Below are 27,193 nucleotides of genomic sequence, written 5' to 3'. Positions count from 1 at the left end.
AAATGGGCTTTCATAAAGAAAGACCCAAACTTATTGGCCCATTTCGTGGATATATATGTATATATCTGTTTATAAAAAAGAAATTTCATCTGTTTTTATTATAACTGCAAAGGAAAAAGGAAAGATATACAAATATTTTCGGAATCTAAAAACCCAAAAAAAGGAAAGCGGAAGTCCAAAAGAGAGTGGTGAAAAGTGAAAACCCTAAATTACAAGAAGTCTAACTAAATCCAAACGTACAAACCACAAAAGACGAAACAAAGGAAAAAAACGTAGACAATATAATAGCTCTCACATATCTGTTTTTAATTACTCTCACACAAATATGAGCAAAGCTAGCCAACTCTCACATATCTGTTTATAATAAGTTAATGAAATGTGGACACTGCCTACTTTGTACTTAATTAAAGAGGATTGAATTATTATTATTCTTTTTTTATAATTATTGTCTCAAAATTCAAACTTCAAAGGTTAATTAAAAAATAGACAGCATTAATTAAACAATTTAGCATGAGGGATTTTTTTTTTTGTCAACATGAGGGATTTTATTAATAAATAAATTGGAATCAATGATCTTATAAGATATTATTTTGTCTGGATTTCCAAATCAACTTTTTCTGAAAAATGCTTCAAAGGTTGTACAATCTAATATTTCGAAACATGGTAAGAATATGACTTTTGTTATCCTTTTCTTTCCATAACACAACATGTGAAACAACATTATGGTTTACATTGCAAGAGAAGAAAAAACTAATAGTAACGGTCTGATTTGCTGAGATTCGAAATAATTATAAGCTAATTAAGTAGTCTTTTCATGCATAATTTTTTTTATATATAAAAAAGGGGTACATGAAATCGAATAAATTGGTCGACATGTATATATGTTTTGCGACTAATAAGTTCTTAGCTTTTGTGTGTGCGAATCCTTGAATTAGACCATTTGAGGTAAGGGTTTCCTTAACAGAAAAAGAAATTGATCTTAGTGATGGTGACTGCTTCGAATTCTTATATATTCTGACTGGCTGGAATTCAAAGTTCGCATGATGTTGTCTTCTTCTTCTTCTTTTTTTTCTTTGTTAATCTGCCTTTACTTTATATTTTTCGGCCTTTTCTCTAAATACGTACTAAAAGAACATTATTTATTTGACAAAAAAAAAAAAAAAAAAAAAACTTGCGACTCTTGGAAACTTATCTTTTCGAGAAATCGAGTGTGTGTATTTGTGGTGAAAGTGAAAGAAACTTTCTATAACATATTAAAACCAAAAAAAAACTTTCCATAACATATTAACACGCATGCCTTTTGGTCTCTTAATTCAATCCAATATTGTGTATTCACTGATGAGTTCATCTAGATAATCGACACCAGACATTCACAAGTTTCTGAATGAAACAACTGTTTAAGATTGATAGAGCAAACATAAGATACTAAAAGAAAAACGCTTAATTGGTGAGATTAGCGGAGAAATAAAGCATTGATAATATTAGAAAATACAATTTTAATATAGGGTTGTCTTATCAAGAACAACGCCTCCGTTTCTTTCGATGAATGGCTAGGAAAAGATGCGTTCGAGGAGCATATATAGAACTTTCCATTTTTGGTAAATATTCGTGTGTAAGTACTCTTTTATATTTCAAGCCAGAAGAAACTAAAGCTGACAAAGTAAAATACCACGGGAAACGTTTATCAATGTGTAAATTATACACATGATCAAATTAAGATAATTATATTAGGGGCAAGTTATGTCCCTTAATCTAAACTGACCTATATCATAATATACAATTATATAATTCGTTCTAACTAAATAAATACACATAAGAAATTTTAGAGTCTATTATAAATATCCAAAACCAGGTTTAGTCTTTAAAGAAAAGATACGTGTCTTCTTCTTTGTGGTTGTTATAACTTCATTTTGTGTATACACTATAACATATGTTATTTTAAGTGCAATCCGAAAAAATAATAGAATTTGTTTAATTAAGGACCCTAGGTAGAGGATCGATATAAATATAAGGTTAAAGTCTGAAGTGCATTTACACCTCTCGCGCACCTTCACCTTACGTATATACTGTTACTTTATGAACTAGTTTTAGTGTCCATGTTCTAACAATAGTCTTGAGCATCGAGTCATACGGTTTTGTGGGGTCCTCTACCCTCCGATCCTTCTTAAATTGCACACTTCTCTCTTGTTTTTGTGATAAGAAACCATTCACTTAAACATACTCTTTAAAGGGTTTAGAGGCTTTAAAGTTTAATATCCTCACTAGACACAAAGTTTTCAATGATGGTGACTCGTGGTTGTTCAATCACGGTTTTTTTTCACTTTCTTATAGTTCTCTTGGTGATACAGCTACACTTTGAGTGTACAACGGCAACTCGACACGCACCGGTTGTTTCCTGGTCACCACCTGAGCCGCCTAAGGATGATTTTGTGTGGTACCACAAGATCAACCGCTTCAAGAACATAGAACAAGACGCATTCCGACCAACCCACCAAGGCCCCAGTCAAGGTATCGGACACAAGAACCCTCCAGGTGCTTCTTAAAATACCAGTTGGTTACTTACTGCTTTGTCGCGCAGCGTTCGTCTGTTTTTCGATCTCTGTTGTGTGTTGTCTTTACGTTGGTTAAAAGAAAAGAAAAGGAAAAAAGTAGAAGAAGGGAAGAAGTTTCGTAACAGTTTCTTGAGGAGAGGACATGAACCGATCAAGAAGATGAGCTACGATTTGTTTTTTTTCTTTTCCAGAATGATACTTCGTCCTTTACGAAAGGCCATGAAGACATTTCTTGGATTGCTTATAGTTTTGTTTCTTTTTTGTATTTGTGTATTTTGTTCAACGTTGAAACTGAGATGTCATTCTTTTTTATTAGATGTAGTTTTTTTCTCGGTTAAAAATAAAGTTAATGAGTGATGGCATAATCTTTTAAAATTTATCAAAACTCAATTTTATTTAAAGTTTGTGTTATTGCAAAAAATAATGAAAATGGAAAATATGAATATGTATATTTTTCGATCATACATAGAAAATTTGAAAAGTTTCATTGGGTAGGTAATCCATTTGATCATTTATAATTATTTGTTATTGTGCATCTTTATTTTATTCGATTAATTTAGAACTACTACTTTTATTTGTCATAGACCCTAGTTAATTAACGTTAAGTTCGAAGATGTTTATTTTTCAAAAAAAAAAAAAAAAAAAAAAAAGTCCAAAGATGTTTTCACGAAGAATTCAAATCCATGAGGTTGTTTTCTAGATTATCAGGAAAAAAATGGTTACATACAAAAGGATACGTTTTGAGTAAAATACTTTTTTCATGTATTTATTTAATACATTTTGAGTAAACTTAATAAAATCTGATAAGTTTAACCTTGTTATATCATCAATATCCCCAAGTAGCTCTATCTAAATGTAGCGAGCTCATATTCGATCGAATATTATAGTTAAGAGAAGGTGTCTTAAAAAGAGTTATTACGAGAACATGTTTTATTATAAAAGGTAATATTCTCGACAAAATTGAGCTGTTTCTTCTATAAATATAGCTAGTGTTCGTGTAAGATGTTTGGTAGATACTTGTATAAACATTAATATCATGGTTATACAACAAGCATATATATAAATGTAAAATAATACATAAATGCGAATGTACCATCAATCTACAAAAAACAAAAAAAACAAAAGAAGGATACGGAAAAAAAAAATTTGTCCGCTCAATTTATAAATAAACACCAACTTTGTCGTCCCTCCACCCTTGACATTTAAAATGCCAACTTCTTTAGTACCATTTAGTACCTTGTGTCAAATACAAGGAAATAGAAAATATAATTCTAGAGTTAAAAAAAGAAGAAAGATATTTTAGATTAACGATCGTGGACACGTTAGTGACCTAACGCTTTTTCTTTGAAGTTGGATTTATGAAAAGGTGTAGTAATGATGTGATACAAAAATGGAACTTGTACTAGGTTATAACAAGTTGGTGCGAAGCTTTATAATATTTTGATCAGCAGTAAAACAATATATATTCATATAATACTCAACAGGTCTATCATCAACACATTAAGATTCCGACTAACTTTTCTTAGGTTAAATATTCGAGTTGTAAAAAGATAATTAGTATGGCTTGTGCGTAGGTTCTTTATTATATGAGACATGTGGGGGTGTGTGTTTTCGGCTTTTCTATGGAAGAGACTATATTATAAATATCAATGTACCACAAAATAATTAGAATAAGGGGCATGCGAAATGAACACGGATTCGAACAAATTTGCATTATTTGTATAAAATCACACAAAATTGTCAAAAGTTTAAACTAAATACACTATTAAACCTAATGTTGGGGTTGGAATTTTTCTATTAATAAAATATTGTCCGTTACTCTTGTTGTTAAAAAAAAAAAAAAAAAAGAATATTGTCCGTTTTTATCCAAATGAGTCCGCATAGATTTGTTTATAGGTATTTTTCCAAAAATAGTTTGAGTTGGACATAACTTATATATTTAGACTAATGTTTTTTAATCTTTTTATATGGGACGTTGATTTATATCCCAACATCTAAACTTTTGTATTAAAACAATAGTTATTGACTTATTGTTATCAGAAACTGTTAAGACTAAACAATTTAAATTTAGGTTTGTTTTGAAGGTGAAAGTTAAACCCTCTTATAGAGGTGTTGTTCAAGATTAGTAATTTTTATTCTTATGCCGCTCATAATTGGCTAAGTGGTCTCGAGTCTCGACGGCCAGAGAGATCCTATCGAAGTATATACCGTAGGAGGTTCTCCTTTTCAGCTTTCACGGGTTTTAGCAATTGGGCTATGTGGGCTCTGTTTATTAAGGCCTTTTTTAGTCTTTTTAATCATTTCAATAACTTGGAAACACATACCTGTCGAAAGAAGCTTTCCCCTAACTAATCAAGTTCAGTTTGATCCGAACATTGCAAGAACTGGCCTAAACTATACGAAAATCGACTTCAGTTTGGATTTATTATCTACACATTAGCTTTTGAACAAATTATATATCGACAACACATCGTTACCTGAAAAAATAACGAGAGTCGACATGTTCGGACATCGTGGGATTGAGGAAATCAGAAAACAAAGTCAAAGCAAACTAACTAGAGAGATCCATTGCATTAACCCATTAAGTTCTCTCTTGTCTTTTTTTGTCTTTGCGTATTTTAATTTTTGTTTTTTTCCAAATTCATTCATATAAAATTCACTTAACGAGATTACAAAATATGATACAAAATATTACTACCTTAATTCTCTATAATTCATATCTTAATCCTTTTTTAAAAAAAGTTTAAAATATTGGAATTTTCCAATTGTGATTCCAATTATGGCTTAGCTAATTTAAAGAAGAAAAATATATTGCAATGAAAACATGCACAACAAGAAAACATTGTACAAACTTTTTGCTAACGAAACAAAAATTTAAATGGTTTTAAGAATGCCACTATTTTGCATTATACGTTGGGGGAATCAAAATCATCAATTGATGAATTTAATAAAGGGACAAATTAATAATGTAACCCAAAAATAATTTAATAAAATTTTCAAAAAAAAAAAATTATAATTTCTGATTATGGGAAGACGCAGAAAACGAAGTTGACCAGACCTACCAAACGATCGAATCAATCGAACAAGAGGAAGAAGAAGAAGAAGAAGACAAAAACCCCAATAAACACAGCCAAAGAATAAAACTTTTCTGTAATGGAGATTTGAGGAAGAAGAAGAAGAAGAAGATTGAAATTGGAAAAATAATGGTGGAGGGTTGGCGAAATGGGTTTCGCGAAGCCACGAATTCGAAACCTCTGTTCTTGACGATCTACGCAACGGTGATCATCGGCGTTCTCGTCTCTTCCTTCTATGTCTTCTCAGCTATTTACTCTCCCACCAATGGCTCATCCTCCTTTCTCTCTTCTCCTCCTCTCTCCAGTAACCTCTCTCTCTCTCTCCACTCTCTGTGTGCATGTATTGTGTGTTTTGGTTTATCTCTGCTTTGCATTGCTTAATAATTGGGATTTGCCGGTATGAGTTTGATTCTGTAAGCTTATTGATGTCTAATTATTAGGTGTGATTTTGGAAGTTAGGTTCTTTAGTTCTGTCTGATTCTAATTCGAGCTCACCGTTGACCTTTTAAATCTCAGTGTTCGTTTGAAGATCAGTTCTTTATTGTTTGATTACATTGGATTTGCTATAACTTGAGATGGGTTGTGACTTTTTTGATCACTTTAGTTGATACTCATCTCTGCTTTTAAATCTGATCAAGTGATTAACTAATGTGTACTTGGATCTGCATTTGATTGCTCAAGGTGTTTGTTAAAGTTTTGATTTTTCTTATGTCTAGTGTGTTACTCTTCGACGTTACATTTCAGTTCAATTGTATTAGGCTAAATGAGCTTACTTGTAGTATACATCAATCTCACTAAGAACTAGAAGCTTAAAGTTTTTTTTTTTTGGTTTTCCTGTTATGTGCAATCTATTCATGAGTTTTGTTTGTAGCTGCTGGCCGGATTCACAGTTTTCCACAAGAAAATGTGACGTTGGAGTTACCAGTTGCACCACCACCACCACTACAGGCACTGCCACCGCCAGTTTTGGAGGAGGCTCAAGGCAAATCCTTGGGTAAAATTTGGGTGTCTCCTCCTCGGGACAAGAAGATGCCACCTCTTGAAACCTTTAAACTGACGAAAGAATTGTTTGGGGAACGGGTGAAGGACAATGTCATTATAGTGACCTTTGGGAACTATGCTTTCATGGATTTCATCTTGACTTGGGTTAAACACTTGACTGATTTAGATCTCTCCAATATTCTAGTTGGTAAGGTTTCACTTCTAATATCTATGTCTTATTGACCATTTCACTCTCTTTCTCTGTAAGTAATGTAACTTTATGCTATGGCGCTTTATAGGTGCAATGGATACTAAGTTATTAGAGGCTTTGTACTGGAAAGGCGTTCCGGTTTTTGACATGGGAAGCCATATGAGCACAGTGGATGTTGGGTGGGGTTCTCCAACATTTCACAAAATGGGAAGAGAAAAAGTTATTCTCATAGATTCTGTCTTGCCTTATGGTTACGAGCTACTAATGTGTGACACTGACATGGTGTGGCTTAAGGTACTAATACAGAACACTAGTTAACGCTGTTATTCGTCTTGTCATCTTCCTTTATAGAATTTATTCACATAATATCCATGTGACAGGATCCTATGCCTTATTTGGCTCGATACCCGGATGCTGATGTTTTGACATCAAGCGATCAAGTTGTGCCTACTGTCATAGATGACAGTTTGGACATATGGCAACAAGGTAGTCTTTAGCTAACGATATGCATTTCCCTATTTTCCCATTTGAAAAATCCTTTATCATTCTGAAAAGCAGTTAATCTGTTACATGGCTACTACTAACAGTCTTCTCAACCGTTCTTTGTCTTGGACTTTGAAAGTTGGTGCTGCCTACAACATAGGAATTTTCCATTGGCGGCCAACAGAATCTGCTAAAAAGTTGGCAAAAGAATGGAAAGAAATCCTCTTAGCAGACGATAAGGTTTGGGATCAAAATGGGTTCAATGAGATTGTTAGGAGGCAGCTAGGTCCATCTGTGGATGGGGATAGTGGACTTTTCTATGCTTATGATGGAAATCTCAAGGTTGGAATTTTGCCCGCTAGCATATTCTGCAGTGGCCATACTTATTTTGTTCAGGTACCTTTCTACATGATTCCTATTTTTGCGGTTCTTTTATGTTCAACAATGGCCTATTAGGTAACTTCTGTTTTCTGTGGCAGGCTATGTATCAACAGCTCAGGCTAGAACCATACGCTTTGCATACAACATTCCAGTATGCAGGTACTGAAGGAAAACGTCACAGGCTTCGAGAGGGAATGGTTTTCTATGACCCACCAGAATATTACGATTCACCAGGTAAAATTAATTTTTGTTAATATTGATCCAACATGAATCTTGTTGATGGGAAAAGCCAAAATCAATATTGTAATCTCCAACACAACGCAGGAGGTTTCATGGCATTCAAACCATCTATTCCAAAGAGCTTGTTACTTGACGGGAAGCATACCATTGAATCACACTTTATCCTCGTCAATCACCAAGTAACGTCTACTAAACTAACATGGTCCCTTGGAACTATATGTCAACTTTGACCACCTTTCTAAATTACACCCATCTTTGGTCCACTTTACAGATGAAACAGATCAGATCAGCTCTAGCCATTGCGTCTCTTCTTAATCGTACACTGGTGAGTCTATTCAACAGCTTATATGCATATTTCCTAGAGATAATTATTTCAATTTTTACGTATAGCTGGTTGGTCTCTACAATGTTTTCAGGTGATGCCACCGATATGGTGCAGGTTAGATAGGCTTTGGTTTGGACATCCTGGTACGCTTCAGGGATCTATGACACGCCAACCTTTCATCTGCCCTCTTGATCATGTCTTTGAGGTAGTGTTTGTACTAATGTTGAAGCATGTTTTCTTTGCAAGTGTCTCATAAGTCATAAGTCACAACATCCTGATGAATTCCAATTACAGGTCAATATCATGCTTAAGGAGCTTCCGAAGGATGAGTTTGGCCCTGGGATTGGTATCAGAGAGTATTCTTTTTTAGATAACCCAGCATTGCCGAAACAAGTAATCTAAGCTGCGAAGATATTGTTGTTTTTCTAATTATTCATTTCAGAAGAACATTCTCAGATACAAAATTATTTTTCAGGTAAAAGAGTCATGGCTTGATGTTCAGCTTTGTCAAGACGGAAAAGATGAATGTGAGGCATCAAATAAGACAAGCCCCTCTCGGGTTCTTAAGTTCCCAAAGCGGAGCAATGAAGATACGGTAACTAAGATTTCTAACTACTCTTAATTGATATATATGTCAAAGTAATCTACGGCTTGGCCTAATCACTTTGTTTCTTGCCACCTGCAGTTCAAGGCAATATTCTCATTCTTCGACGATGTCAAAGTGATCAAGTTTTCTTCAGTTGAAGATGCTTTCACTGGATTCTCCGACAAGGTAAGTAGATCTTTGGAACCGTGAAACAAATTTATACATGTTGAGAGACAATATGTAAAATCTGATCTGACCTAATCTGGTTTTGTGCGCAGGAGCGAGAAGAGAAGTTCAGAAAACGGGTAAAGAGATATGTGGGAATATGGTGTTGTGAGGAGAACAAAACACCGGGACACATATACTACGATATGTATTGGGACGAGAAACCTGGTTGGAAACCGGTTCCTCCACAGACACCAGAAGAAGATCATCCTCCTCTATGATAACATAACCGGCAAGAAGACTTCAAGAAGCTTACATTCTTTCTTGGGTCACAAGGAGGAGCCTTAGGGAGTTTATTTTTTCTTTCTTACGGCCAGCCTTTTATACTACAACTCTGAAACTGTCTCTTTCGTATCTTTGTCTTTTTACTCAATGTACCATGTTATAACACAATAGATTTGGACACAAAGGAAATTGTTTTTTCTTATAAAATTTCTCCGTAGATTTTATGTCAATAAATGGCTTATTTAGTTAGATATAAAAGTTGGTCGATTTTCTGATGAATTTCGAAGTTGTGAGAAGGCGATTACAGTAGAGAAACAAGTTTTAAAGACGCAAACCATAAACTAAACTGACCTTGGATCATCATCAATCGGATACATAAATGTCTCAGAGAGATGGAAACTGGTCGGTAGTCTACCAATAAAGATCACCAACAAAAAAAAGAAGGAGAACCGTTTCTTGGATGATAATAGGAATAGAGGAAGCTAAACAGTCTTATAATAAGGATAAATGACAATAAAAGAGAGAGAAATCAACGAGACTTGGGAAAATGTTGAGACAATTGCTTGGCAATCTCAAGGAACCCGACGGTGTCTTTCCCACTGAAGATGGTCTTCAGTTTCTCATCGCATAGAATCTCCCTCTTGTTCTCAGGATTCTAACATGACCAAAAAAAAAACCAAATAATATTGTGTTAGTGTTACAAAATCAGAAATCTCTCTAAATCAAATTCAAAGAGATCAGCTAAGGCTAAACACAACTCGTAAATACATATATAGGCTAACAAGTTTAGGCTTTGAAATGTTCACTGAGGAACCAAATCATAATCAGATTAGTTTTAGGTGAATTCACAAAGATAAGCTTAACTAATGAATTAAAATGCTACTAATCACACACAAAACCCTTGTTCTACCCATTCTGAAGAAAAGCAAGTTTCCAACGAATCCCTAAATTTTAAGCTATCAATCAACAAAAGCTTTACTAGATCAATCAATCAATCTCCCCTCCCAAAATCGAGCACTAACCTGAAGATTATTAAGCTTGATGTACTCCCAGATTTTCTTGACGGCGGTTGTACGGGAGACTTCGTTTTCTCCGATAAACAGAGCGAGCGGCTGCGAAATGGGAACAGCCTTCTGAATGCCAGTAATTTGTTTACGACTGCTTTCAACAACCCCGGAGGAAGAAGCCGCCTTCGCCATCAGTACCCTGCAAGCTCCAATAACCCTCGAAACTGTCGCCATCTCCTTCTTCTTCTTTACACTGTGTTTTTGAATTTGGCAAGGGAGGGCTCTCTCTCTCTCTCTCTCTCTCTCTCTCTCGGTGTGTGTCTAAAACCCTAAATCAAACCCAGACTTTGAAAATGAAAGCGTTACTTTCAGTCAGTCTCTCTCTCTCTCTCTCTCTTTTTCTTGTTGACTCTTGACTCTGCCCTTTGATGGTTTAATGCGCTTTGGATCTTCTTAGTTTGGGCCTTTCAAATCAAGATTATGGGCCTATTTTGGATTTGTTTGAGTCACTCATTTATCTTTTCCTAGTACTCAAATCACTTATTTAATGTTCAAAATCTCTCATCTTTAGTTTTAGTTTAGGTGGCCATATACTCAAATCACTTATTTAATGTACACTAATAATTGAGAGATGTTGGAGGTTAGGTAGGTTAACCAGAATTCCTAGCTGATTAATTATCAGTTAAGTTGTGTGATTAGTGATTAGCTAGTTCATGAATTGGATTGTAAATTTGTAAGGCAAAACCCCATTTGGGACCGTGTAACCTATATAAATATAGTCTCATAATCTTTCGATTATATGGATTATTTTAGAACCAATATAAATTTGTTCATATTGATTAATTCAGCTATTAAGCATTTGGATCCGATCAAAAAGATGCAAATTTTCCCCAAGAAGAACAAATTCAAATACTTGACACACATGATTCTCCTCTCTATTTTAAAACGATCGGAAACAACAAAAAAGCTTTAATAAAGAGAGAGAGAGAGAGACGAAAGCCAAACAACAACGAAGAAAGAAAAAAACGTTGTTGATGATGCGACCGTAGTACACTTAAATGTGGTGAATCGTGACCATAGTACCCGACCCGTTTAAAACTATAATCAGCCAATCAAACACCGCCACGTAGCCTACTTCCTGCACACGTAAGTAACATCTCTCACTCTCTCTCTGTGTCTGCTTTGAGGCTCCGTCACTGGCAAACACCAAATGGGCCCTCGTTGCCGTCTCTTCTCGAGACCATATTTCATCGTTTACTCAAAAGAAAAAAAATAAAGTGTATCTACCGTCAACTCACGTCGTAACGCCGTTAATATCTTTTTTTTTTTTTTTTCTTTTTTTTTTTTTTTGTTGTTGTTGGTTTCCTCATAACATATTTGTATAAATAACTCACGGTCAGAGTCCTCCAAATGTCTTCTCTCTTTCTCTCCGTCATCCTTCTCTTTTAAACCATAACCCGAACCTCCGTGTAACATCTACACCGGTTCACCCGGTTTCTTATATTTTTGTTTCTCTATACTCGTATTTATTAAATCCTCTCTTGACGAAGACGATATTGTTGCTGTTTGAGTTTGATTCCGGTCCAAGAAGACGTTGTGATTCAGGTACGACTCAGAACAAATTCCTTCGTTTCTTTCTTAGCAGGTCACTTAGTTTCAAACCTTATATATATCAAACTTTTTTTTTGGTTCATTTCTGAATTTATTTTTGCTGATTGAACTGTTGCATTCTACTTCATTCATTACCATCTTTGATTGATTGTGTTAAATCGACGTTCTTCTCATTAGTGGCAAACAAACACATTACCCCAAATCTTTATCCATTTTTACTGACCACCAGATCAACTCCTAGGCAAAAGGAGAATTTTCAGTTTTTCTTGAAAATCTTCATTTTTTTTCATATCAAAGTGGCCTTGACTACTGTTTTTGCTACTTTACTTTTGCTTTTTTTTATTAACTCGACAAGAAAGAAAAAAAATAAAGAGAGAAGAAACTGTGTGTTTTCTTTCTTTTCCCCAATAAAAATTAAAAAAAAAAAAAAAGGCGATTCAGAAATAATCAATTACGTTTTTCGTCCTTTTGCTTCCCAGCATTTACTCTGATTACTACTCTGACCCTGTAACGCTGCTGCTAAATCTCTGCAGCCTTGATGGGCTATATAAGGAAATAATTACTCAACCCTCAGCTCAGACATACACACGCTTTTAACCCTATAGACATTTTTTTTTTGGGTAGGATTTAACTCTATAGACATATCCATTACAAAGGTATCATAAACTCACCCCCATACTTCCCCATTCAATGTAATACCTGAGATTTTTTTATTTATCAATTCTGTTTTAGTTGAGAAAAACATTTAATATTTTTACATACTTTGGATTCGATTCATTTCTTCGACATGCATTTAGATTTGGTCCATCATCATCACTTGAACCCAACTCTTTCTTTCTTTCTTGGTTTTAGCTCTCTTTTTTTTCATACACGTGACTGTTAAAGATTCCATTTTGTTGCAAAGTTCTTTTCTTTACTTCTGGCTTGTAATAAATTCGAGTGTGTCTTCTTAATATATTTTTTCAGTATTTTGGAGACGAGTTAATGATGAGAAGAAAACATATATTGTTTGTTTTTTTAGCTCTTATATAGAATTGCATAATGCTCTCTAAATATTTATATGATTATTATCCAATATTTAAATGTCAGAAACTTCGGCTTGCCGGAGGAAAAATATAAATATTCTTTGACACTTTTGATTTATGTGTTGTGTGTGTGTGTGACGAGGAGATGGGGTCTTTTACTTGGGTATTGCTGCACAACAAAGCATTTACACACTCAGTTTGGCTTCTCTATTCAGACCACTTTCTTTATTTAAAAAAAAAAAAAGAGAACAAAATACTACTATATAATTATATTTCTTTTTAAAATATCATCGCTTGTCTCTATCATGATCATATATCATCAGATAGATATTATTATTATTATTCGAAAGACTATAATTTGATCTATTCAGGTGCCTCGACAATCGTTTGAGATTGTTTTTTTTTCTATTCTTTTCTTTCTCTGTGGTCCTCTCCTCTCTGATCCCCAAGTTAATCTTTGAACACTTTTGTCTTTATCAAGATATTGCCCCTAATTATGAACCTTCATAGCGTGGCTTTTTTAATTATATACTATAAAAAAAAACTTGTATCTCTCTCCACTTTGTTTCGTGAGTTCCTTAATTTCTTGAAATGTTGACATAAAATACGATTCTTTATGCTGTATGTGTTTATATATACAATTTATTCTTTAATATATACTTGTTTCAGGAAGAGAAGACGATCATTTGTTCAAAATGTTTATTTATTGGGTTTTTACTAACTTTTTATTAGTTGAGTTGCTTATCTAATGCTAGAATTAATTAAGCTCTAGCAATCTAGCACCACTTACCATTTTTGTTTCGTTTATATATCTATCTTTATTTATGAATGATGAGTAGTGGTTGGTTTGGTTGTGATGTTTAATACCAGTGTGTTTATGGTTATTAATATATAGGGGTTTAAAAGGCAGAGAGCATAAAAAAGAGTGCAAAGATGTTTACTTGCATAAATTGTACGAAAATGGCAGACAGAGGTGAGGATGAAGAAGATGAAGCGCGTGGGAGCACCACTCCCAACACTAAAGAAGCCGTTAAAAGCCTAACTACACAGGTCTTAAAGATCAATTCTTTCCTTGTTTCATTCCTTAGCCTCTTTTTGTTTTTCACTTTATTTTGTTGCTTTTTTTTTTCTTTTCCTAATTGCCTTGGTCGTGAAACAAACAAAACCCACATAACCCAAAAATTGAGAAAAATGGTCCTTTAGCAACTGTTTTAACAATTGTGGTGAAATTTTTTTATATAAACAGTTTTTTTTTTGTGTGTGATAAAAGTTATGAAATCTGGCTGTCAAGTACAAAAGTAATAGAGAGGTTACTGTAGTTAAGGCTGCATGCAGGTTACAAACAAAATTCGGATCTTTTAGAAAAGATCTTGCGGGTGGTGATGCAACATCACTTCCCTCCTTGGAATCTCTTACAAATCTATCTTTAATAGGTTATGTCAGTGTTTATTTTTTTTCCCCTTCCCTCTATGTGACTAGACATTAACTGGAGCAACAATTAGTACAAATAATTAAAACCTTCAAAATTATGTTTCACGTTGAATTTTAGGATCACTAGTGGCTGATGATATGTGTGTGGATATTATTTCATTAAGGTTAAAAAGGCTAATGGGAGTCACGCCTTGTGTTGAACATGATTTTTGCTTGTTATTGAAGATTGATCTATATATACTTTCCTAGAATAAGTCCCTAGTGGATTCTTATTTAGACATGAGAAAAGAAGAATTTTGTGGTGGGGCAAGTATATATATGTATATAGTAAATCAAAAGAAGCAAAAAAAGAAGTTATGATTATGTTCTATTCGGGGAGAAGACAGGATGAACTATATTTTATGTTTCAAATTATATCAGATCTTCTTCTAGCTTTATTGATGCTCTTTATGAATGATGATAGTAGACTCCTTTTTTCCTAGTTGGGATAAAAGAAAAATCATCCATTTCTTGACTCATTTTGTTTCATGGCAGAAGACTTTTATTACTTGCTTACTGTTTGTTACCTGTTCTGTCCAATGATCACCTAGTACTATGTTGTGTGTATAAGATTATAATTTTGTCAGCTTTCTTTTGGCATGGATGCTCTATGCAGATTAAAGATATGGCGTCGAAATTCTCCGGTGCTCATAAACCAAGCAAGCCAACTCCGGGCTCCTCGAGTAGCAACTTGAGGAAAGAGCAGAGAAAGTTTCCGGACTTTGACACTGCATCAGAAAGTGTTCCATACCCTTATCCGGGTGGAAGCACTAGCTCCACTCCGGCTTGGGACTTACCTAGATCCTCCTACCATCAATCTGGACGGCCATTCACATCAATGTATGGTGGCGAACGTGAATCCATCTCTGCTCAGTCTTGTGATGTGGTACTAGAAGATGACGAGCCAAAGGAGTGGATGGCTCAAGTAGAGCCCGGTGTTCATATCACATTCGTCTCACTTCCCAGTGGAGGGAATGATCTCAAACGGATACGTTTCAGGTACATGACATCCATAACATTTTCAAGAATAAATTTCACTTAAGGATCATATACAAATACAACGATTTGATGTGAGATGAAGTTAACATTTACACCTTCGTTGTAGCCGGGAGGTATTCGACAAGTGGCAGGCTCAGAGATGGTGGGGTGAGAACTATGACAGAATAGTTGAGCTTTACAATGTTCAAAGATTTAACCGACAAGCTCTTCAAACCCCTGGTAGATCCGAAGACCAGGTAATTAGATCATCACTCTTTACATTACAGCTTAAGAGAAGATTTATTTATGAGTAATCATCTTATCTTTCAACTTGTGTTTGTTTCTTCTTTCAGTCGCAGAGAGATTCAACTTACACAAGAATTGATTCAGCAAGAGAAAGCAGAGACTGGACACAAAGAGACAACAACTTCAGACCACCAGGAGGCAGTGTCCCACATCACTTTTACGGTCCACCAATGGACGCAGCACGAATCACCACCTCATCGAGGGACGAACCGCCTTCCATGAGTAATGCTAGTGAAATGCAAGCTGAGTGGGTTGAAGAGGACGAGCCTGGCGTCTACATTACCATCAGACAGTTACCAGATGGAACCAGAGAGTTACGCCGCGTCAGATTCAGGTAAACCAAACTCTACGGAACATACGAAAATCTCTTTTTAGCTAGTTTACTCAAAACTAAATCGAACGCGGGTGTTTGTTGCAGTCGGGAACGGTTTGGTGAAGTGCATGCCAAAACATGGTGGGAGCAGAACAGAGCCAGGATACAAACACAATACCTCTAAGAGGAAATCAAAAGAGCCCAATATTTAATCTTCTTTAACACAACAAAAAAGGTATACACAAAATTCAGAGTTAATTTTGTTCATCTTCTGAAATTTGGAAGGAAATCAGAGTGGAAATTGAATCGACAAATTGAGTTTTTTTAGAGATTTGTAGTTCTAGCTAGTTCTCGGCGTTTTGATATATATATATATAGCTATGTAATTTTCCTGACGATGACATGAGCTTTATATGCCTTTATTTATTTGTTCATTTTAGCCCATGCGTTTATTTTCAATTTATTTTGTTAGCAGCGCATATTATCATGCGAATTTAGCTGTCACATATTCTGCTCTATATAACCTTCAAATGGAGTGGGAAAAGAAAAATAATACACTTGAGAAAACATATCAGAAGACTTTAATTGTAATCAACACACATAAAAGTAGTTTGCAAAACCCTCTTGAATCACAAAGTCTAGTTCTGCTTCAGCTTCAAGCCTTCAAAACCAAGGGTCTGTTCATAACTTCTGTTAACAAACCAAAGGGATATGGAAATGTAATCGATACAGGAAAGGGAACTAGAAACTGAATGAAATTTGTGTGCCTTGTGATGCAAGCTACGGCAACTGGGGATGCTCTATGTTTTGCTTAAAGCTTGATGTTGTACAAAATTCCGGGTGTGGAATTGGTGAGGGTGATGCTCTCAATCTATTGTAAGGATCAAAAAGATCGATCTTTGTTTCTTTAACAGAACAAAATAGATCTTGGAGATAATGCTTCCCTGCAGCCATCCTGATCATAAAACAAGATTCATGCCAAGTGTAGCTTGAAATTTTTTTGGCTTTTACATTGAAAACAAAGCATCTTAGATTCAACTTTAGCTTTATTAAACGGAATCAGATTACAAAAGAACAGAGAGAATGATGGTTGACTTAAACCAATGAACGAACTGAGAAGTATCAACTGGAAGTAGAGAACACTACACAAGCAACTCTAAGTCTAATCACCAACCCTTTGAGCCTAAGGTCATGTGCATTCGTAGGTTCTCACTAAATTTCTCAGAATAAAAATAAATTAAAAAGAAAAAATAATAATATTTTAATAAAAAAGAAAGAGAATCGATTCTCAAGGTTTCCAATATTGGAAACCTTGAGAAACTCATAAGATCTATTTCTCATGTGACACATGTCACTTTCTAAATTGTTAAAATTTGTTATAATAAATTAACTCCACAAAAAATTTAAAATCTTAATTAAACAGTTTATTTGTTATTATTTGTTATTTTTTATTTTTTATAAATCATAAAATAAAACTAGCTATTTAACAAGTTCTATTTTGCATAATATTATTTAGTTCATATTATTTTAAAGTAATATTAGTTGATATTATATAAAATATAACTAATTAATAAAATTAAATATATTTAATAAATAATTTAGTTTGTTTATAAAATATTAATAATGTTAAGATAAAATACAAAATAACAAAATAAAATATTCAAACAAAATTATCTTAAAATATAAAGTTATATTAAAAATAATAATATTGTAAGAATGAGAAATTCATGGGATTTCTCACACCAATGGATATACAAAATTAATCAAAAGTTTTCAAATTTTTCTACACTAAAAAAATTAATATTATATTAGTGAGAGATTCATTTGAGTCTCTACCAATGCACATGCTCTAACTTTTTAATTTGTTAGCATCTAAAGATGATAAGATGGAATCGTTATGAACATTAAGCTCAAGCACAAATCTTAACAGAACAAAAACCATTCAATTAAATTCGATTTCACAATTTTCTGGATCAACAAATAATTCGATTACACAACTTTTGATAAAAAGTTAAAAATCTATCAGTACTAGTAAATTACTAAGTTAGATAAAAGGAAAATAAGTAAAAAAGGAAATGTAAAAGAAGAGGAAATTATATATATATTTTTCAGAAAAGGAAGTAAATAAACAGAAATGAGCTAATTTGGGATAATATGAAACTAAATTTTAGTAAATAAATAAATAAAACTATAATCATAATAACTCTAGAGTTATTATGTTAAGAGGTTTGATCAAAAACATATACGAAGAGAAATCAATAGAGAAACAATATGAAATCCTGATGGACCTGGAAGAATCAGTAGGAAATCAAAACGACATTGCTCTGAGGTTGACTCAACACGTGATCGCCACTACCGCCGGGAAAACCTCCAACCTCGTCTTCTCGCCGGCGTTAATCAACGTCATCCTCAGTTTTATCGCCGCCAGATCTCCGGAGCCACCGCAGACCAGATTGTCTCTTTACTCAGGGCTTCTTCAACCGATGAGCTTAACGCTGTCTCCTCCGGGATCGTCACCACCGTCCTCGCCGACAGCACCGCGATTGGCGGCCCGACGATATTGGCGGCGAATGGCTTCTGGATCGAAAAGTCTCTCTTTGTGAAACCTTCTTTCAAGGATCTCTTGCTGAATTCGTATAAAGCTGCTTTCAACGAAGTTGACTTTCTCACCAAGGTACTCTCTCTTTGATCCAGATAAACCTAACTCCTTAGTAACATGCTTAGACATTTGGATTTATATGTGTGCTTATATATAAAGTACTAGCTAGGGTTTATACTAACATGTTAAGATTTGTGCTAAATGAAGTATACGCAAGGCTTTTAATTTGTGAAATCAAATCACAGATGTTGATAGCTGTTTTTGTATATGTTTGTTTTGGACAGGCTGATGAAGTGACTAAAGAGGTGAATTCATGGGTTGAAGAGCAGACAAATGGACTCATCACTAATCTTCTTCCACCAAACTCTGCTTCTGATCAGACTGATCACATATTTGCTAATGCCTTGTTCTTCAATGGAAATGGTTTAAACCGTTCGATCCATCTCTAACAAAAGATTCCGACTTTAACCTTCTTGATGGAACCAAAGTACGTGTGCCCTTCATGACCTGTAACTCCTTCGGATTCCATCTCGATGTTTTTGAAGGATTCAAAGTCCTCGATCTAGGGTACAGAGGACCAAGACTCGTAGACTGTCGTATTTTCTCGATGCAAATCTATCTCCCTGATGAGAAAGATGGGTTCCATGCAATGCTGGAGAGATTAGCTTCTACTCGTGGATTCTTTAAGGACAACAAGGTCCTTACTAGCCACAGGGCGGGTATCAAAGAACTCAAGATTCCAAGGTTTAAATTTGCTTTTGATTTTGAAGCCTCTGAAGCTCTCAAGGCTTTTGGTTTGGAGGTGCCATCGTCCAAGATCTTCCACAAGTCTTGCATCGAGGTCGATGAAGTGGGATCGAAAGCTGCAGCTGCTGCCGCATTAAGAGGTGCTGGAGGATGTGGTTTTCGTGTGCTAAAGAAGTATGACTTCGTGGCCGATCATCCTTTCCTTTTCCTCATCAAAGAACACAGAAGCGGACTGGTTTTGTTCCTTGGTCAAGTCATGGATCCTTCTATGCATTAATTTGTGTCCAAAGTCTCGGAACTATATAATTTATATGCCCTCTTGACATAGTAGACCTTTTAAAGGGAGACGGGTTTTAAATTCGGAAGATAATATGATTTTTATAGATTTTTAATTACCTAGTTGTCGGCATTTTGATATGAGCTTAATATATTGGTGCATCTTTGTCCTTGAATGCTTCAAGTGGATATATTATTTTCAATTTGTATCATGCGAATGTCACATATTCTACTAAAATCTTCAAATGGAGAGCAAAAAGAAAAATAATACCCGTAAGACAAAAAAAAAAAAAAAAAAAAAAAAACAAAACAAAACACACGTAGTTGCCAAAACCCTCCTGAAGCCTTTTTAATTAGCCAAGTCCCTGATCATAAGTTTCCTAAACCAAATCGATATGTCATGGATGCAGGAAAGTGAAATCGAAATTGAATGAAACTTGTGTGGCGTGTGATGTAAGCTACTGTAGCAACTGCGTCCATCAGCCAATTGAGGAAACGAAACGGTATTAATTGGTAAAGCATTGGCTCCACAATGTATCTTTTTATAATTCACAGAAACATGAAATATATGATTTAAGTTAAATATATGACATTCAATATGATCTGGTTTTGTTCTTACACACAAAATGTAAAAAAAAAAAAAGAGTCTAGACCAGCCCTGGCTCTTAGATACTACCAGATACTTTGCATTCTTCTAGTAGATTAAGCAAGTCGTGTTCGGGCGCACTGAGCGAAGGCAAGAACAGACGGTTGGTATTGCATTGGCTAGTCCCTGATGGAATTGTCACAGAAACGTCAGATTCTTCATCCATCCCATCTTGGACAATCGCCAAATCACCTCGTCTCCTCATCGAAGAAGCCGACACTCTCTCTTTCCAGAGTCTCCCGTCCTATGATCACAAACAAAGAGTAAAGCTTTCTGCAAACACTCCTATCTTTGCATTTTTCACAATATATAGAAACCATTTTTTATATTCTTGCAAACTTTTTCAAGAATCATACATTGAGAATGGATGGCTCGGGGAGTGGACATTGGATCGGTTGATCGTTGTGTAAGGGCTCCATCGGGTGATCCACCGGTTTAAACTCTGTTGCTACTTCGATCCCATGAGTTGAAGCGGTTACGGAGTTAGTTGAAGCAACAGGATCAGATCTTGGAGGTAATGTTTCCCTTCCATCCTGACCATAAGACAAGATTCATGTTCAAGTGTAGCTTGGAATCAATTTATGGCTTTTTTTTCAGATAAATAAAAGATTCTTAGATTCAACTATTGCTTGAATTCTAATCAGGTTACAAAAGCAGATAATAGCTTGAACCTATGAAAAACAAGCTCAAAATATTCAGCTAAATTTTTGAAAACAAGCAACTCTAAGAATTAAGCAAAACTGAGAAGCATCATACTCTAAGAAGTAAGAAGGAATCTTTATGAAGAAAAAGATCAAGCAATAATCTAACAGAACAAAGATCTCATGTTCCATATAACCATCTCTACTGGAATAAGACAAGCAAAGAGAAAAGAGAGCTTACGATGGCACTCTGAGTTCGTCTATGGCCGCCTCTAACAACAGAGAATCTTGAGAAAATACCAACCATGCTATTGAGATGAATGAAATCCTCCTCCTTGATCTGAACTTTGAATATTTCAAGATGAAACAGAGACAAAAAAAGAAAAGAAAACAAACTTGTCCTGAAGACGTAGAGTATATATATAGATTCTCAAAAGCTGGCTCAACAAAGATTAGATTGCTTCTTCAAATCTTGTAGAGAATATTGCAGTGGACTTAATTTCTCAGAGCTTTAAAGCCTTTATCAACCTTTGCTTGGTTTGAACAGATTCTTCTCTCTGTATTATTATTATGGCTTCTTTCTTTCTTTGGGTCTCCTCTTAATAATATTCTTCTTCAACAACTTTTCTTGGCTTTGTAAATTAAATTAGAAGAACTATTAATTGATGATTCATCGCCTTGTTATAAAATTGAAATAAATTCCCTTATTGGAAAATGACAAATTTTTGTGGTTGAGCTATATTGTTCTTTGCAGAATAAAGTATTTCATTCATTTCACATCGAGAAAGCTACAAATCAACTAGACGGATTATTTATTTTAATACTAGTGAAAATGACTATAATAGTTTTAATTAACTTATTTTAAACCAGCTCTAGTGTCACTGGAATGTTGTATTCTTCTTTTCTTTTCAAGACAGGCTATATAGGTACTAACTATTTTGTCTTTTTCTTGATAAGAGTATTGGAACAACTAATTCAAGGAAAAAAATGTGAAGTCTTTTGCTCTGTTAAGAATCATCCAGATGATGCAACATAAAAAAATGTTTTGAGTCTTTGTTTACTATCGTTGCCCGAGAAACTGAAAGCACCCTACTATCGGAGCCAGAAGTGCCAAAAGTGCCATGTAACTTATCAAAATATACACAACTTAGACAATAAAGTCATCCCTCACCATTGTACAATCTACTATGGCGTCTGGATCCACAAGACTGTCTCTTTCGAACCTTCTTTCAAGGATCTCCTGGAGAATACGCATAAAGCTGCTTTCAATCGAGTTGACTTCCGCACCAAGGTACGTCTTCTTTCATCCAAATAAACCTAACTCCTCTATAACGTGCTTAGACTGAAATGCTTATACGTAACATAGTAACATGCTTAGACGTAATGCTTAATCAGATAAATCAATCAATTGTCATTATTACTACTAACATAAAAAAAATAAACTACATAAATAGATATTAAATACATTTTAACACATAATTTTCTAAAAATTAGAAAATTTTATTAAAAGTGTAATGTTATATGCATAAAATTAAGAATACACACGAGAGGAGAGAGGAGAGAGGAGCAGATCCTGGGATTTTTTTTTGCTGAAACTCTATTATTTTACACAACTATACCGTGTAATTGTTTGGATGTACATAAAAACACATTTGGTCTGATGGTACAGTATTTGATAATTCAAGCGAACGCTCCGTTCGATTTCCACTAGTCTAGTTGCAAATTATTAATTTTCACCTTTTTAAAAAAAAATCTTTACTTTTGTCCTGGGAAAGCGAATCAATTCACAAAACAATCGGAGGGTCAACACATTGATTGATTCTCTAAACAATCGGAGGGTCAACACATGCTTGATTTTTTCCAGTTTATGTCGCTATTATAGGATTTTGTACGCCTAGGCAAAATACCGGACTTGAAATATCTGGATTAACTGAACCAAAAAACTCCCGGTTCACATCAGATATGAATTTTTCCCAATATATTAGTTGGATTTTAATTATAAATACTCTTGATTTTTGGGTTTTTATTTCAATTTTTGGGTTTCGATTTAGGGTTTTTCGATTTAGGGTTATATCGATTTAGGGTTCTAATTATATCGATTAAGGGTTTTTCGATTTAGGGTTATATCGATTTAGGGTTTCGATTTAGGGTTATATCGATTTAGGGTTATATCGATTTAGGGTTCTAATTATATCGATTTAGGGTTTTTCAATTTAGGGTTATATCGATTTAGGGTTTCGATTAAGGGTTTTCGATTAAGGGTTTAATTTTAGGTTTAGGGTAACGATTTTGGGGATTTAATTTTGGGATTAGGGTTTCGATTCGATTTTAGGGGTTTTAATTTTTGTTTTTAATTTAGGGTAATGATTAATTTTACATGTTCTCCTTCTCTTCTCAGATGTCTTCTCGAGACCAAAACGGATCTGTCAACCAAAACCATTACACAAGGTTCATATCTTCACAAGGATTATCTCCTCCCGTCCCTTCTCGAGAGGTACGCTCTACTGGCTCTGCTCAAAGGCTACATTCTACCGCCTCTTCTCAAGGTACCTCACCGATGCAAAATGATCTTCCTCCTCTGCAAAATGATCCTCCTCCTCAGCAATCAACGTCGTGTGTCAACGGTGCAAGTGCCTCTCAAGTGTTTTTCACTTTGGAAGAATTACTTGCAAGTCCCGGGCGTGTTGGCTTACCAAAACTGGATCCTAAGCGACCTCCGGGTACTATTTGGTGAGAATGTTATGTATCTAACATATAGTTTATCTTTATGTTTTGTATTTTCAATGATCCTAATTCCTTTTATCTTATGTTTTGGAGGTTTGACCAGGATTCTTCGGTTGCTGCTACTGTCCGGGCCATTTTTGAAAGAGATTTCAAGTCACCTCATGCCAATTGGATCCAAACACCAGGTCCGGTTGTAAACCGGTGGTTTGAAACTTTTGCGGTAAGTTACAAATTGTTGTTGTGTTTAAATTACAGATTTTGTGTGTTTATCATTCGAATTTGGTTCTGATTCTGTTTCTGATTCATTTTATGTCTTTACAAGCAAACATATAATTGGGATGCGTCCATCAATGGAAGAGTTAGAGCTGAGTTTGAAAAGAAGTTAAAGACCCGGATGAGTGATCAAGTGTCTCGGTGGAAGGGTAAGTAGAGGAAGAAGGTAATGACGCAATGCCGCGGTGGCTTGATCCTACTGTATGGGATGGCTTGGTCAACTTTTGGTGTGAACCAAAATCAGAAGCAAAGAGTATCAATAGCCGTAATGCTCGCTATAGTGATCCTGATGGCACTGGAATACATAAGCACCGTTCTGGTCAGACTTCTTTTAAAGCCCGAGCACGAAAGCTTGTAAGTATCTATGTTTAACACAAGTTCATTAATCATATCATATATACAATATAGTAATATAGTTGTTTGATTTCTCTGTTTTTAGTCTGAGAGTACTGGTGAGCCACTACCTGATTTCCTGCGAGTACTAGAAGATACTCATAGGAAACCTGATGGGTCGTTTGTTGATGGACTGTCTGAGAAGGTGTTCAATGAAGTGTCGTCAAAGATAGCTGAAGCTGAGTCTTCCCTAATATCAGCGGATAACATGGAGAGTAGTGCTTTTGGTGGGTTATCACTAATTGTGAAGAACCAAATTTATGCCGAGGTAAAACATGCTTCATTGTTTATGTTAATGTTTGTGTTTGTGTAAACACTTATGGTGTCTATATGTTTTGTTGGCAGGTTGCTCCAAAGAAAAAGAACCGGATATATGGTGTTGGTAACTTGCAAGCAGAAGCATCTTCAGCTCATATTGTTCAACCGCCTCCTCTTTCTGAAGATCCACTTGTTCTAGCTGTGAAGCTTGTTGCTGCCGAAGCTGTTCTTGCAACTCAGGCAACTCAACTACAGGCCAATGCACAAAAGATGCAAGAAAATTCAGAGAAGATGCATAGTTATGATGCATACTTTGATTATCTTGCATCTAAAGATCCAGAGTTTGCTGCTAGATTTCGCCGAGAAGATTCACCGGCCAGACCTGCCACCGGAGATGAAACCACTGGAGATGGAACCACCGGAGATGGAACCACCGGACAGTAAACACTGATGAACTTGTTTTGTAAACTTAGTACTTAGTACTCTTTATCCTCTCATATCTATTTTTTGTGTAGAACAAAATCGGTTATTATGTTTTGTTATTGTAAACTTAGTACTTCTAATTACAGCATTAATTTGCTTAAGTATAAAGTTTAATTATAATTCCAGGTTTAATTTTAATTACAGGTTTAATTTAATGAAGCTTACCAAAATGAAAATTCTAATTTTTTGTACAATTTGCACCGTTATTAAAATTTGCAACGGAAATTTTAATTGCAAAAGCATCGCAAATTTGCGAGGGATTTACTAGATCCAGAATTGCTAGGATTTTGCTAGAAAAATAGTTCCTCGCAAAATGCGTGGGATTTGCGAGGGACAACATTTCCTCGCAAAAGTTGCGAGGGAATTGCAACGTTGACCGATTTGCAGCATTTCCTCGCAAAAGTTGCGAGGGATTCGCGATATATTTGTCCATCGCAAAAGACGTGTTTTCTTGTAGTGTTAGTACTCATGTATATCCGAACCTATGTTGTTTATCATTTCACATATGTAATCCTTATGTGTGTTTATCAGTTAAGATTGCATTGAATAAGAAGAATCGTATTTATCAGTTCGTCTCCACTCTCCACTACCTATATGGCTATATCTGCGGAAGATTTGTTTTTCTTTATAAATTCTATAACCCTAATCCACAATTTGAATATGGATTCTTTAAATAGCGATGTACCATGAGTCCGATCATGGTTATTATTATTACAATAATTTTTATCTTTTAAAATATATTCTAAAGATTAAGCATGAAATTTATTTTTAAGATTGATATTCAAAACGTTACACAAACCAAAAAAAGAAACAATATCCATAGCAAAAATAAATATGGTTTGTAATATCGAACATCCGTTACATCCCATCTTTAATTCCATTCTTATTCATATACGTAGTCGAATTATAAAATACCAATGAGCATACGAATATAAAACCAACAAATAGACAAAATTATTTGGTAGAGGCCCACAAAAAAACGTTTCAATAACGGCCAACATGCTTTGACGACAGGAATCAGAAACAGATTCCGCGCAACAAGTCAACAAGGAGGCATGTGAAACTAAACCCCATCACCATCCTCAGGTAATACTTCTTAAACCATCCATTGAAGTTAATAGATGGGAATAAAAATTCGCTTGCATCCAGAAGCATTATCATAATCATGTGAAACCTGAAGTAATGAGGCAGATGGTTGTTCTTCAATATCCATATGAACCCTAAGCAGCAATACAAGGCGAATAATCTGTTGTTTTCCATTCTTTTTGTGGCTCCTGAGATCAAGTTTTCGCTCGTAGATGCTCTGACAATACTCAGAGGCTTCGTTAGTCTTCGGTCACGAGAAAATATATATTTGAATGATGATGATGATGCAAAGCCCACATGTGCATTTGCTGCAGTTTTGGAAATTAGTTTTAGTTGTTGAAAGAGTCATTACAAGACAAGCTTTCAATATTGATAACAACCTATAATACCTGGAAGAGGAACAGTTGATTTTGGGAATGAGTCAAAGTTGGAGAAAAACACTCTTGTTGGCTTCAAATGTTTCTTTAGATATGGACTCTGATCCCTGAAAATACATATAAACATACAAAACACATCCAATCTATGTGAACCCCATGATAATAAACTAATCCTCTATTGTTAATATTTTTTCAAAAAAAGCCAAAAAAATATTATTTAGAGCAAAAGCGAACATATATAAAACTACCTCGTTTTGAAGAAGTTTGATCAGAAAAAAGGGCAAGCGAAAACTATATATGAATTTAAAGAACGAAGGAACAAAAAGAACTACCTTGGAAGGAAGGACATAAAAGAGACACGGTCCGTGGCCATCGCCAAACACTGCATAGTTTCGTCTCCGGCGAGAGATTTCGGTCGAGGCTTAGTTAGCTAGGGTTCCGTAACTTTGACGAGTTAGCAGCCGTCTTATTTTTACTAACACCGTTTTGTTATTGAAAACTTTTATAGGGTTTCTAAATTTTATGTTTATTTTTTTTCCTTTTATTTTAGCGTTAACAAATAATAAACATACGTATAATAATTACTACATACTTATGCGTCAAAAATATAAGCATTAATTATTTAATTAGAAAATAACAAAAATTTCTATATATTTTTATTAAAGCAAAATTAACAGTTGAGAATTTGAGATTGCGT

At 34.8% G+C, this 27,193-nt stretch overlaps 5 protein-coding genes and 3 pseudogenes across 6 annotated transcripts; 5 read left to right on the top strand and 3 right to left on the bottom strand.

The window, feature by feature from the left end:
* Positions 1-2,060: 2,060 nt before the first annotated feature.
* On the top strand, positions 2,061-2,914 carry LOC109132625 (precursor of CEP4 pseudogene; annotated as a pseudogene).
* Positions 2,915-5,459: 2,545 nt separating this feature from the next.
* Positions 5,460-9,517, top strand: LOC104781967 (arabinosyltransferase XEG113). Its single transcript, XM_010506772.3, has 13 exons — positions 5,460-5,930; positions 6,498-6,815; positions 6,907-7,112; positions 7,199-7,304; positions 7,441-7,697; positions 7,781-7,916; positions 8,007-8,101; positions 8,194-8,247; positions 8,339-8,452; positions 8,542-8,640; positions 8,723-8,842; positions 8,933-9,019; positions 9,112-9,517. Exons 1-13 carry the CDS (start codon positions 5,756-5,758, stop codon positions 9,277-9,279), a joined length of 1,935 nt encoding a protein of 644 aa, XP_010505074.2. The 5' UTR covers positions 5,460-5,755; the 3' UTR covers positions 9,280-9,517.
* An 85-nt stretch (positions 9,518-9,602) lies between these two features.
* Positions 9,603-10,697, bottom strand: LOC104781966 (upstream activation factor subunit UAF30). The gene is made up of 2 exons (XM_010506770.3): positions 10,306-10,697; positions 9,603-9,938 (listed from the first exon to the last, which is right to left on the bottom strand). The coding sequence occupies exons 1-2, from the start codon at positions 10,522-10,524 to the stop codon at positions 9,813-9,815; spliced, it is 345 nt and encodes a 114-aa protein (XP_010505072.1). The 5' UTR covers positions 10,525-10,697; the 3' UTR covers positions 9,603-9,812.
* Positions 10,698-11,660: 963 nt separating this feature from the next.
* Positions 11,661-16,435, top strand: LOC104781964 (protein Brevis radix-like 1). The gene is made up of 6 exons (XM_087510844.1): positions 11,661-11,895; positions 13,822-13,976; positions 15,013-15,395; positions 15,502-15,631; positions 15,728-16,014; positions 16,099-16,435. The coding sequence occupies exons 2-6, from the start codon at positions 13,860-13,862 to the stop codon at positions 16,175-16,177; spliced, it is 996 nt and encodes a 331-aa protein (XP_087366970.1). The 5' UTR covers positions 11,661-11,895; positions 13,822-13,859; the 3' UTR covers positions 16,178-16,435.
* Positions 16,436-18,225: 1,790 nt separating this feature from the next.
* Positions 18,226-19,791, top strand: LOC104784201 (serpin-Z1 pseudogene; annotated as a pseudogene). The gene is made up of 2 exons (XR_015596190.1): positions 18,226-18,667; positions 18,877-19,791. The product of XR_015596190.1 is annotated as a serpin-Z1 pseudogene (transcript).
* A 345-nt stretch (positions 19,792-20,136) lies between these two features.
* Positions 20,137-21,680, bottom strand: LOC147946242 (uncharacterized). Its single transcript, XM_087510843.1, has 3 exons — positions 21,144-21,680; positions 20,618-20,794; positions 20,137-20,505 (listed from the first exon to the last, which is right to left on the bottom strand). Exons 1-3 carry the CDS (start codon positions 21,207-21,209, stop codon positions 20,281-20,283), a joined length of 468 nt encoding a protein of 155 aa, XP_087366969.1. The 5' UTR covers positions 21,210-21,680; the 3' UTR covers positions 20,137-20,280.
* A 1,620-nt stretch (positions 21,681-23,300) lies between these two features.
* Positions 23,301-24,994, top strand: LOC147946241 (uncharacterized; annotated as a pseudogene).
* A 902-nt stretch (positions 24,995-25,896) lies between these two features.
* On the bottom strand, positions 25,897-26,949 carry LOC147946240 (uncharacterized). Its single transcript, XM_087509619.1, has 3 exons — positions 26,829-26,949; positions 26,509-26,603; positions 25,897-26,427 (listed from the first exon to the last, which is right to left on the bottom strand). The coding sequence occupies exons 1-3, from the start codon at positions 26,882-26,884 to the stop codon at positions 26,051-26,053; spliced, it is 528 nt and encodes a 175-aa protein (XP_087365745.1). The 5' UTR covers positions 26,885-26,949; the 3' UTR covers positions 25,897-26,050.
* Positions 26,950-27,193: the final 244 nt, after the last annotated feature.

This window comes from Camelina sativa, chromosome 4 (genome assembly GCF_030686135.1).
Source record: "Camelina sativa cultivar CO46 ecotype springtype chromosome 4, ASM3068613v1".
Taxonomy (NCBI): domain Eukaryota; kingdom Viridiplantae; phylum Streptophyta; class Magnoliopsida; order Brassicales; family Brassicaceae; genus Camelina; species Camelina sativa.
Note: the sequence above shows the minus strand (reverse complement) of the source record. Positions and strands in the feature narration are given on the sequence as shown.

Excerpts from the sequence above, each read along its gene's own strand:
- LOC104781967 (XM_010506772.3), top strand. The coding sequence starts at position 5,756 with ATGGTGGAGGGTTGGCGAAATGGGTTTCGCGAAGCCACGAATTCGAAA. Across the intron at positions 7,113-7,198 it reads CTGACATGGTGTGGCTTAAG|GATCCTATGCCTTATTTGGC; the intron begins GTACTAATACAG and ends TCCATGTGACAG. Across the intron at positions 8,102-8,193 it reads TTATCCTCGTCAATCACCAA|ATGAAACAGATCAGATCAGC; the intron begins GTAACGTCTACT and ends TCCACTTTACAG.
- LOC104781966 (XM_010506770.3), bottom strand. The coding sequence starts at position 10,524 with ATGGCGACAGTTTCGAGGGTTATTGGAGCTTGCAGGGTACTGATGGCG. Across the intron at positions 9,939-10,305 it reads TCAAGCTTAATAATCTTCAG|AATCCTGAGAACAAGAGGGA; the intron begins GTTAGTGCTCGA and ends TGGTCATGTTAG.
- LOC104781964 (XM_087510844.1), top strand. The coding sequence starts at position 13,860 with ATGTTTACTTGCATAAATTGTACGAAAATGGCAGACAGAGGTGAGGAT. Across the intron at positions 13,977-15,012 it reads TTAAAAGCCTAACTACACAG|ATTAAAGATATGGCGTCGAA; the intron begins GTCTTAAAGATC and ends TGCTCTATGCAG. Across the intron at positions 16,015-16,098 it reads TTACGCCGCGTCAGATTCAG|TCGGGAACGGTTTGGTGAAG; the intron begins GTAAACCAAACT and ends TGTTTGTTGCAG.
- LOC147946242 (XM_087510843.1), bottom strand. The coding sequence starts at position 21,209 with ATGGTTGGTATTTTCTCAAGATTCTCTGTTGTTAGAGGCGGCCATAGA. Across the intron at positions 20,795-21,143 it reads GACGAACTCAGAGTGCCATC|GATGGAAGGGAAACATTACC; the intron begins GTAAGCTCTCTT and ends TCTTATGGTCAG. Across the intron at positions 20,506-20,617 it reads CCGAGCCATCCATTCTCAAT|GACGGGAGACTCTGGAAAGA; the intron begins GTATGATTCTTG and ends TTGTGATCATAG.
- LOC147946240 (XM_087509619.1), bottom strand. The coding sequence starts at position 26,884 with ATGCAGTGTTTGGCGATGGCCACGGACCGTGTCTCTTTTATGTCCTTC. Across the intron at positions 26,604-26,828 it reads TTTATGTCCTTCCTTCCAAG|GGATCAGAGTCCATATCTAA; the intron begins GTAGTTCTTTTT and ends ATGTATTTTCAG. Across the intron at positions 26,428-26,508 it reads ATCAACTGTTCCTCTTCCAG|CAAATGCACATGTGGGCTTT; the intron begins GTATTATAGGTT and ends CCAAAACTGCAG.